Below are 11088 nucleotides of genomic sequence, written 5' to 3'. Positions count from 1 at the left end.
AATGGATAGCCCATAAACAATCTTAGGTGATAGTGGGTTCGACTTCCAATGAAAAAAAAGACTAATAAACAACTCAGAATACCTACTACTTACTGTCTTACAATTTATGTGTATAATTTAGACTTAATTCTTCAAATAAAAAAAGACTTAAATCTTATGTTCAAACTCTACAAAAAATACATATATTTTCAATTAATAATAGTAAATTAACGGACACCATTGGATTGTGACCTTATATGAGGAAAGAAAATAAAAGCGAAATTGGTGAAAGGCATAATTTATTACATCTTACGAATAAGTATTTACATATGTACAATATTTACAGTTAAATTACAACTAGTGACCCATTTATATCTAAATATTAAATCATAGTCCATTTTCATAGCCAACAAAAAATTTCAAGTAATCTATAAAACTGACAGTTAAAGTAAATTATAAATACAAATTAAAATTAGAATATGTGCTGTTTATGGTTACATTTGATATAATAATATGGTTTTCTTATGAGAGCATCAATCTCTTCCGCTGTATAGGTTTCTTTGCAGCCGCATTCTTTACTATTTGGTAGTTTATCGTTATTTCTATTACAATCATTATTCGTTTGAGAAAACACACTACTCGCTAGCACATGTGTTATGTCAGTTAAACCATTTTGGGAACTAACATTCTGAATGGAATCCTCATTTTGAGTAATTAAATTTCCAGTTTGAGTTAGATTAGTATTTTGTGTTAAATTACCGCTGTGAGTAAAATTGGCGAATGGAGGAATATTGCTGGCTTGGTTATTGCTCGTTTGGCTAGCGCCGGCATTGCTGGTTACAGATCTAGAGGAAATTTGTTCCATCTGTAGTCGTTGCTAGTTTCAGGGATAGTTTGGGGAATGTTTGTAATCCGCATCTTTATAAACTCGATGGAATACAAAGTATTTTTGTTGAATTTGCTAACCGATGTTAATTCTGTTACAATTGAGTAACGTTTTTTGTCTCTAACTCGGATTCTTATTAACATGTTAATCCTTTGATTTATTTTGAAGAACAAAACATTATTATAAACACGTGAACAAACCAATTTACTTTATACCAGAAAAACAGAATCTACTTTGTAAAACCAATGTACCTTATACGAATAAAAAACCACACATATTCTACATTAAAAAACGAGCATCGGCCTATGTAATAAAGGAGGGAGCAGAGCCTATGTACCCCCCCAATTTTTTTTTTGTTTTTTTTGGGGGGAAATATTGTATGAACCAAGACCTCCGGGGAAGAAGCCGTGGGTTATGTGGGATTTCTACAGCCTACCTTCCCCCCCTTTTAAGTGGGGAAATATTGCATGATATTTTTATTATTATTTTTTTGTCATTTTTTGCTCGTTCTGTCCATAATCTGTATATATTTTTTGTCCTTGAAATAAATGTATTGTCTTTCTTTCTTTCTGTCTAGTATATAAGAAGAGCCGCGGCTTCCCCGGGGGCCGCGGGTGTTGCTACGTGCCAGACGCTGCACCTACCCCTGCTGGCGCTGGCGCACGGCGTCGGAGAAGCGGATGGAGCAGTCGCGCACGCTCATGTTGGGCGTGAGGAAGTCGGCGAGGCTGGCGGCGGGCGCGGGCCGGTCGAAGGGGAAGCCCATGGCGCGCCGGTCGGGGTAGCGCCGGTCGCGCAGCCCGCAGTACGACGCCGCGTCCGTGCACGTGCCCGCCGTGTCCTGCTCCACCTGCGGCACAACGCGCGTTATGGGGAGTGCGCTGACGTGGGGAGGGGGGAGGGACGCGGGAAGGAGATCGTTCGTAGTACGGAAAACGAAATATCCTTTAATAATTGAGATGGGTAAGTTGGTCATGAAAAACGATACGATAAAAGGTACTAAGTTAAAATCTATGTTGATTACATTTTTATCATTTTATTAGTTTTCGAAGCGCGAAGTCAAAGAAAATCAATGTTATAGTGGGCTCAAAAGTGCCTAAATAACTCTTTAACCTTTTAACTATTCAAAGTCATACCATTAAAACTGGTCATTCGCTATGTGAAAAGAACATAAATACATACACAAAGAATAATGCACACATTGACACGTCGCGTTGCGTGTGTACAGCACAGCACTCACCCGGTCCTCGGCCCAGTTGGAGATCATAGCGAAGAGCACGACGGGGAAGCCGTCGGGCGCGCCCTTGGGCAGCAGCATGTGGTGCGGCCAGCCGCAGCCGCAGAAGTCGAAGTCCGCCGCGGGCGCCGCGCCGGGCTCGCCGGGGCGCGCCGCCTGCCGCCGGAACGTGCGCTCGTATGGGATGGTCACTGACGACTGCGCCGAGCGCCGCCGCACCGTGCTGCTGCCCGCCGGCACTGCACCAACAACACTCTCTAGCATCCACTCTCACACTGACACTGACGCTAAACCTAACTCTGACTCTAACACTAATTCTAACTCAAATAACTCTGACTCTAACACTAATTCTAACTCAAATAACTCTGACTCTTACACTAACTTTAATACCAACTCTAACACTAAGTTAACACTAACTCTAACACTTATTCTGGAACTAACACTAACTCTAAATCCATTTAGAACTGATTTAAATGTGTAAAAACTTATTTAAATGGGATACACGGAAGGCATAATAATATCTTTAGCATATAAATAGCTTTGAAATAAATGCAGAATCGACAAACTTACACAAACTAAGTAATATGTAAGTTATATCTATTGATTACGTTTAATGTTATTCTACAGATAAACATTTAAATGTCTTCTTCCTCTTTTCAGCCTTTAAATGTAAATAAACACAACGTGCGGTATATAGCTAAGTTGAGTGTGGGAGTCAAGTTCGCTTCGACACAAAATAAGCCAGCTTGTACCGTAGAAGTTACCGCACCCCCACAGAAGATTGGTGTGAAATAGTAACATGCTACTTTCGTACGGGGGAGCCGGAGGCCTTTCTACTTTCCCTAGTCCATTTTGTTCCCATCATCAATCCTTTCCTTTACCCCTAAAGCTGGCACCGCATTTGCGGCGACGTCAGCGAACGTTCACGGGCGGCGGAGGTCGCTCCCCAGACGAGCAGCTCAGAGACGGGCGAGGGTGTGGTGTGGGGACTCACGCGCTTGCGTGAACTTGTCCAGCTCGATCATGAGGCGGCGCTGGTCGGCGAAGGCGAGCGGCGCGCCCGCGCCATCCACCGCCGGCGCCAGGAACAGCCGCACCGTGCCCATCAGCGCCGCGCCGCTCGTGTTGTTCACCTCGATCCTGCGGGGAGGGCGGGAGGAAGTTGGCTTTAAACACTTGTATGAACCGTTTCTAGAGGCAATTTTGAATTAATATAACTTTGTTGTGAAAAGTTTACTGGACTCTTATTTATTTCACTTTTTTTTTCACCAGTTCCGAAAGTTAATAGGGAGGAGACGGTAAGAACATCGTAAGTCGCCGTATTTGTGGTGGAGGAATATTTTGCATTGCAGGAAATTTGTAATCATAGACGTGTCGACCTCAGTAAAGTAAGCCAAGTAAATACTTGGCTTACTTTACTTAGCTAAAAACGGTTCCGACTCATGTCTTATATAATAATATTGGCACACTTTTTACTGTCATCGTTACAATTGAATTGTAATATTGAAGCATACGTTTTATTACGTTTAAAAAATTAAATTTTGTCCAAACATCCCAATATTCATGATCGCACACGCCGCACGCCCGTCGCTACGAGGAACCCAAGAGGCCGCACTCACACGTAAGTGAAGTCGTCGTGCGTGAGGTGCGTGAAGCGCGCCAGCACGCTGCCGCGCGGCGTGAAGTCCAGCCCGCGGCCCAGCTCCACCGTGCTCTGCTCCCACTGCGTGCGGAACACGTTGGGCCCACCGCTGGACTCCACGCTCACCGACGCCACGCGCACGCCGGGGAAGTCCAGCTGGAGGAACGGCAGTATTATTAGCGGGCAATAGACAGGAGGGAGACACTCAACTAAGTATCAGTGGGAAATAGGGGGATAGAACTGTAAGTGAGAATAGAGAGAGAACGAGGAAATTATATCAATTACGTATCACAATTACGTTTTGCAAGAAATAGGAGTTCCTCACTTGAATCACAAGGGTTATTTCGCAAAAAGGAACTCATTAAAATAAAAACAGAAATATCAAAATGGTAACTCAATTACATTTTTTAACTCTTTAACAGACACGCGACCAAACTCACTACGAGTGTCCCTAAAGGTCACTTTGAAAGCAAAATGAAATATTTAAAATGTAATGTGTTAACGGCACCTTATCAGTAGTGTAAGGCGGCAGCTTGTTCTTGTACAGCTGGAACAGATCGTCGACGTACGCGTGCCAGCGGTAGAACACCGGGTCGCGCATCGCCGTCGCCGAGTCGCCCATCACGCCGAATTGCTCCTGCGCCATTATACAGACTAATCAATAAAAATACCACAAAAAAACTCGCTTCAATTAGAGAATCAACCGATTCCAATCAGGATAATAAGACGGACATGATATTATTGTGTTGTCGCCGATCGTTGATGAGTGTACAAAGTTTGAATTAAATCTGTTTTAAGTGGGTCAAAATCTCATCTTAAGTTTACTTGCATACATACAGGTGAAGCCGTAAGTACATAAGTACGTTCGCTAGGAGTGGAAAATAAACTATTCTAACGTGTGTCCGAAATAGAAATAGGAATTGAGCTGTGTGCTAGAGTGAGAGGAATCTGACTGCTGCTGCCGTATACGTGAGATAAAAGAAAGCCAAACAAACTAGCGCCGTTACGCGTAACGTAACGTAACACGTTAGGTAGCGTTTTACTCCCCGATATATATAATAGTTATCACTTCAAATATTTTTATTATTTTTACTGCATATTGTAAAGCAAATAAACAAAAGAAAACAAATTAATTACAAGATACTGTAGACGTATAGGCAGCCATATGACTTGATGACATTGCGTTACTACAGAGACTACAGAGTCAGCTCATGTAAGTTGTGTGTGGTCATATAAGGTCAAATCAATCCCCATTATATCGTGTACTCACCAAATTCCTATGATCCGGGTCATGCGAGTAAGAAATAAACACGTGGCCCATGTTGTGCAGGTCTCCGTAGAAGTCCCGGTTGGGACTCAGTATGGACGACTCCATCATGTTGCCCAGCATGTCGATGCCTGTCTCCTCATCCAGCGGCACGCGGCGACCGTTTTTCTGAGATTAATCGTGATCAATTATTTGGAGACCTAGATATTATCTAGACCTAGACCTATATATACCATAGATATTATTTAAAAAGCAACCATCAATCGAATCGCGGCATGCGATGGTTAAGTATTTCCAGTTCATATTGTAAAAAAGTTGGATTCTTTTTTGACTCCTTCTTCTAATGTAGAATAGTGAAGAAGATTATTTTAAAAACTTTTAATTTATCGTTTAATAAAAAATGAATCTCTCATCACGCTACACTCTGTCGCATTTATAATATTACTAGCTGCACGCCCCGACTCCGCCCAGGTTATTTGCCCTGATTGAAATAATGAAAACTGTCCCATCTTTTAAGTTGAGTTGTGTTTCAAACTCCACATAGTGTGCAGATTTGATTAAAATCTGTTCAGTAGTTAAGGAGCTCATTGCGGACAAACAACGTGACAAATAATTAACATATATTAATGCTATCCTCGCCATCCCGACGAGCAAGGCATGCCCACGCACCAGCATGACGGACATCTTGTCGATGGCGTCGAGGAAGCGGTCCCGCCACGTCTCGAGCTGCGCCACGTCCACGCGGATCTGGTCCACGGGCCGGTCGATGTCCCGGATCGTGGAGCCCGCGAACCTGCAACAGTGTTCACACTTTTAAGCATCTCTTTATTTCATTTGAATTTATTAGATACCTTTAAAAAGGCTTTTTGAGTTGATAAATGTAAATAGCATTCAAATGCTTCAGTGGGAAATGTTACGGGAGATTTATCCGGGTTTACACATAGTGGTTACAGAAACGATTTAGTAGATAATCGGATTCAAAACCTGTATCAATAGTTTTGACGGTTGTCTAATAACAAATCATTTAAGTTTTTTATAAATTTCCGAACTCCGTTTCGACACTTCCATATATTCTACTCTAATTTAATCTAATGCTAATCAGCATAAACCCTCGTACTCACGGTAAACATTTATTAAGCCACAGTCAATGTTTCTAGAACTTTTTCAACATGTAACATCCACTCTGCAACAGGCAATGTTGCCAGGTTTACCATGAACACGGAGATTTGACAAACACTGAATCTAGATATTGTGACATACCTGGGTGGCCAAGCGCGACTTGCCACTTGCGAGTCCAACTTGGGGAAGTAGCCCTCCTCGATGGGCTCCCTGAAGTTGCTGAACCGCCGCGGCGCGCCCAGCTTGTTGCAGAAGCGCTCCGTTGTGTATCTGACAATGTAAGTAACTCAGTATCAAAGGTGAAAGCATAATATTCGTAATATTGCATTTATCACTTCAAAATATTTTCCTTTTTATTATATAAATATAAAAATAAATTATTTACAGCTCGGATTGAAGTTTCCATAGGAATTACGCCGACGAGAAACGTTACGACAACGAGTTGCTAGTATGAAATAATATGAATTAAAAAAATATTATTCTTGGTCTTACTCTACTCTTATATAACCTCGTAAAAGATTCATCGGCCACCACAACAATGTTACATTGAATAGGTATACGATAGGCTAGAGTCAATGGTAACAGAGCCAGTGGTGCTAGTGTCCATTGTGCCATTGCCAATGGTGCCAGTGGCATAGTTCCAGGTGCAATGTTGCCAGAGCCAATGTGTGCTAATGGTGCCAGTGACTCACCTGGCGACGATCTGCTGATGCATGTAGTAGAAGAGCTCGCCGCGCCGGTCCTTGGCGACGATAGTCCGGTCGGCCGAGTCGAACGGGTACACGAGATGCCAGTGCCAGTGGTGCAGGTTGAGGCCAATGTCCTCGCGGAAGTAAGCTACGCGCTGCTCCTGGTCCCATTCCGACGCAGTGTAGTTCTGCGGGATCACCACTGGCATCTGCTGGACCAGACGAAGGTTAGTCCATTTCTCATCGTTGGAAGAATAATGACATCTCGGTTTTTCATTAAGGACAGTTTATGGAATTAGGGTATTTTCATGAATACAGAGTAATTGGGACTATGTAAGACCGGGTAGTGCGTGAAAGAGACACATCAATTACATTTGAAAACGGTATGAAGGTTATTAGAAATAATGTAGGGATATTAAGTTCGTAGCCTTTCTCATGTACTGTGAAGAATTAGCGTTTTAATCCTACTATCAAAACAACAAAAGACAAAACGGACAAACAAGGCCGCAATAACCATTTTATACGTATAAGGATACCCTATGAAAAATAATGTTTCCTTTTAAAAATACTTGAGTATTTACTAATCATATGTTAACTAAAATTATATATGAATCTTTTATCAAATCGCAACATACCCTGTTGCCAGAAGGTACCACAGTGCTGACTTCTCTAGCTTTCCTGAACACTTTGGGATCCATGAACTTGTCGGGGAACGTCTCCGCAAAGGTCGGGATGTTCAGACCCTTTGTGTCTTCTCTAGAAGGATAAAATAATAGGATTTCATATTAATATTTAATGTAAATATTAGTTCGATGGTTTGTAGAAATCTACACAAAACCGCAAACTTATATTCAATTTAGAGCATTAGTTAATTCTAGTGTTTTATTAATTCCTTTAGGTACAACGAGTTCTGTCTAGCGATTTTTTTCTTTATTTTCTTTTATAAAAAAACGTTAGGCAAACGAACTGGTGATTCGCCGACTAGCGAGCGATCACCATTGCCAATGCGCCTTTACAAGAAGAGAAGGTGTTTATTTATTTTTTATTTTTTTGATAAAACTTCTTTAATAAGTAAATAATGTACCTGTGCAAGATGGCGACTGAGAGGCAATAGTTGAAAAGATATGGGTTGATTCGTAGTTGGCAGTATGAGCATAGTGACTGCAAGTCTTCCACGTCACGCATACCTGAAATAATTACATGTCATTATAAGTTTCATAACTTTGCAACAGACGATATTTCTTTTATATAACAGTGGGCACCTGCCGGTGGTTCACCTGATGATAAGCGCTCACCATCGCCCAAGCAAATTTGCAGAGGTAAGGCCGCTGCAAATGCGTTGCCTGCATTTAAGGGGTAAAGGATAAGGAAAGGATCGGCAACGGGAACGATGGAATAGCCTAGGAACGGTAAGGGTAATAAAACGGGCCTCCCGCTCCCCCACTCACCGAACAAAACACAATAGCATGCTACAACCAAAGAAGAGGTAGGAATTTTGTATCCTAATATAAGAGAGTAGCGGTCCGCCCCAGCTTCGCCCGTGGAACATATATGTATAGACTATAGCCTTCCTCGATATAAAGGAATGAATAAATAAATAAATAAATATATGGCTATCTAACACTGAAATAATATTTCAAATCGGACCAGCAGTTCCTGAAAATAGCGCGCTCAAACAAAAAACAAACTTTCCAGATTTATCATATTAGTATAGACAACGAATAGATCCGCGAAGCGACCATGCCAACCAACACTGTCAATCCCGATCACCTACCTATAAAAATATCAATGAGCTTAGTAGCCATCTCCTTGTGCTTCGGCACCCACAGCGAGAACTGGCTGTTGTAGGGCAGCTGCATCGGCAGCGAGAGGTTCGGCAGCGAGATGTTGCGGATCGGGATGGTCTGCGTGGCGTCGCTGCCGAAGCGGTCGGCTATTGTGTTGCTCGTCGACCTGTACTTTTCCGGCTGAAATAACGTTCGACATCATAATTGTTACCTGTATTTAGGATATTGTAATTTAAGGCGTCATTAAATCTCATTTAGTAGTTATTTTTAACTTGGCCTATATTTTATTTCCACTACTTGATAAAGGACTACCAAGACTCCTGTGGGGACTTTTTTCTGGGTTATGTATGCACATTTAGTCGATTCGGTTAATTGAACCCACTCTTATATTAAAGTACGACTACGCCCATGCTGTGTTTCATAAAAATCAATAGTTATGTCGTGAACTAATAACAAACAACACATCAATTATGCATCCACATCGATACCCACACATACATTCCGATATTTTATTTATTTCTGTGTTTCCGTTTGTATATTTTTGTTTGCATTGTATACAATGGTCTAATTTCAGTTCTATATTCATAATATAAAGGTTAATTGTAAAAGACAAAAAAATAATTTGCATCTGAATTATTAGACTAGGAATGGTTCAAACGGTATACTCACATAGTAATTATCGGGTAGTTGGAAAATAGATTTGTTTTCACCCTTCTGCATAAAGCAGGGCTCCGTGGGCCGGTCGAAAAACAAAAGCAAGTTCTTTTTGGCGTCCGACATGGTGACTGCAATACAATAATAATGGGCAATACAGTATTATAAACGACTTTACTTAAGTATGCGAAACTGTTTAATTCTAATTTGCTATGAGATAGTGGTATGAAATATTGATTTAGTAGAAATACGTAATGTTAATCTATATTCTATAGCATATATCGGAATGGCAAACAAATATGAAAAGGTTATAAGATCATGATCATCGTGAAGACAATTCATTACAATAGTGCGATTAGGTTACACCAATCAAATGTTTCAAAACCTATGCAAAAGATATAGCGAATTAATCGTTGATTTTAAAATTTAAATCTACGGCAATTAAATTTCATTTACTTTAGTATACGATCTACACTACAAGACTAAAATATCCAATTAAAGAAAACGAAATATGTCGCAAAATTTTTAGATTCATAAATGAAATTTGTATATTGCATGATATCTACAAATTAAGGTTTTTAAATATTGCGTGCCATTTATTATGCTAGAATAAAATTTATTGCAGAAGTAGGCTTAATTTCAACCTGAAAAGGTCAAAGCTTTTAAGATCGTCCTGAAGAGTTGTAATTTAAATAAAATAAACTCAGTTAGTACAATAAAATACTTCATGTAAAAATATTATTGCCATGCAAATAGTATTCACTTTAACACTAAAACTTATAGCTAAAATAATTTCACCAAGTATTAGATAAATGTTTATAGTAAAAAAAACTTACTTATTTGAACTTCTACACTAAGCTCAAAACGATGGTTTTGCCAAAGCTGTAGACCGTGGCTTGCAATTAGCCGTGAATATCACGGCTGACTGTATCGCTGTGTTGCGAGTTGTACCATTTATACAACTTTATCACACGGCACTGCTTTCCTCGTCGCATGGCAGTGTGCAACACATAGTGGGAATAGTGCGGTACACCAATATGTACATGCTATATGTATAGTATATAATATATTTAGTGGTGTATTGTTATAACTATTAGTATACAAAGCTATATACTAATAGTTATAACTTGATATTTGTGATTTGAATAAATTCCTAACCATATTTCATTGTAATTTTAAACATCATCGATAAGATGAATTTACAATAAAAGCTTACACATAAAACTATATTGAGAGACACGAATTTCTATAGAATTTCAACCCAAATTAAATATTTATGTTATATGTGTGGGTATAGTTAATGTTTAGAAATTATTTCTCATAACAATGAATTAGGATAATTTTAACTCTGTTTATCTTTTAGGCGGATATTAAAAATTATGTTAATTAAAAGTAGATAGACACATTTTCCGGGTAATTTATACCTCAACAAGTCTATTATGAAATAAACATCTTATAATTATGAAAATATAGCTATGGGTCGGTGGAGCACAATCTCTACAACTCAATAATACAGCATTGCGGTTGTACATATCAAGAGGAAGTTCTTAACCGCAATGATAGAAATAGAAACAAATATTTGTTTACTCAATTAAAGCTCTCTTAATATCTAACTAGTGCAGTTAAAGTTGGGATGTAGTTACCTGAAGTTAAATGATCTAAGTGATAGATATATATAGTACTAGCTGCGCCCCGCGGTTTCACCCGCGTAAGTCCGTATCCCGTAGGAATATCGGGACAAATAGTTGCCTATATGTTATTCCAGTTGCCCAGCTGTCTACATACCAAATTTCATTGCAATCGGTTCAGTAGTATTTGCGTGAAAGAG

The 11088-nt window shown here is 39.9% G+C and overlaps 1 protein-coding gene across 2 annotated transcripts; it reads right to left on the bottom strand.

The window, feature by feature from the left end:
• Window positions 1–261: 261 nt before the first annotated feature.
• Window positions 262–10251, bottom strand: LOC119834410 (phenoloxidase subunit 1-like). Of its 2 annotated transcripts, none has more exons than XM_038358770.1 (14): window positions 10097–10251; window positions 9276–9391; window positions 8594–8786; window positions 7904–8006; window positions 7455–7575; window positions 6823–7031; window positions 6272–6400; window positions 5681–5804; window positions 5015–5179; window positions 4253–4381; window positions 3722–3900; window positions 3097–3242; window positions 2106–2341; window positions 262–1715 (listed from the first exon to the last, which is right to left on the bottom strand). In XM_038358770.1, exons 2-14 carry the CDS (start codon window positions 9384–9386, stop codon window positions 1506–1508), a joined length of 2055 nt encoding a protein of 684 aa, XP_038214698.1. In that variant the 5' UTR covers window positions 9387–9391; window positions 10097–10251; the 3' UTR covers window positions 262–1505. The 2 variants fall into 2 exon arrangements, with proteins under 2 accessions (XP_038214698.1, XP_038214706.1); XM_038358778.1 differs by having other exon boundaries at window positions 6823–7028.
• Window positions 10252–11088: the final 837 nt, after the last annotated feature.

This window comes from Zerene cesonia, chromosome 2 (assembly GCF_012273895.1).
Source record: "Zerene cesonia ecotype Mississippi chromosome 2, Zerene_cesonia_1.1, whole genome shotgun sequence".
In the NCBI taxonomy this organism is placed as follows: domain Eukaryota; kingdom Metazoa; phylum Arthropoda; class Insecta; order Lepidoptera; family Pieridae; genus Zerene; species Zerene cesonia.
This window is presented reverse-complemented; position numbering and strand designations above follow the sequence as displayed.

Coding starts and splice junctions, on each gene's coding strand:
- LOC119834410 (XM_038358770.1), bottom strand. CDS start 9,386: ATGTCGGACGCCAAAAAGAACTTGCTTTTGTTTTTCGACCGGCCCACG. Junction 4,382..5,014: donor ACCCGGATCATAGGAATTTG/GTGAGTACACGA, acceptor ATAATGGCGCAG/GAGCAATTCGGCGTGATGGG. Junction 2,342..3,096: donor GGACAAGTTCACGCAAGCGC/GTGAGTCCCCAC, acceptor TTGTTGGTGCAG/TGCCGGCGGGCAGCAGCACG.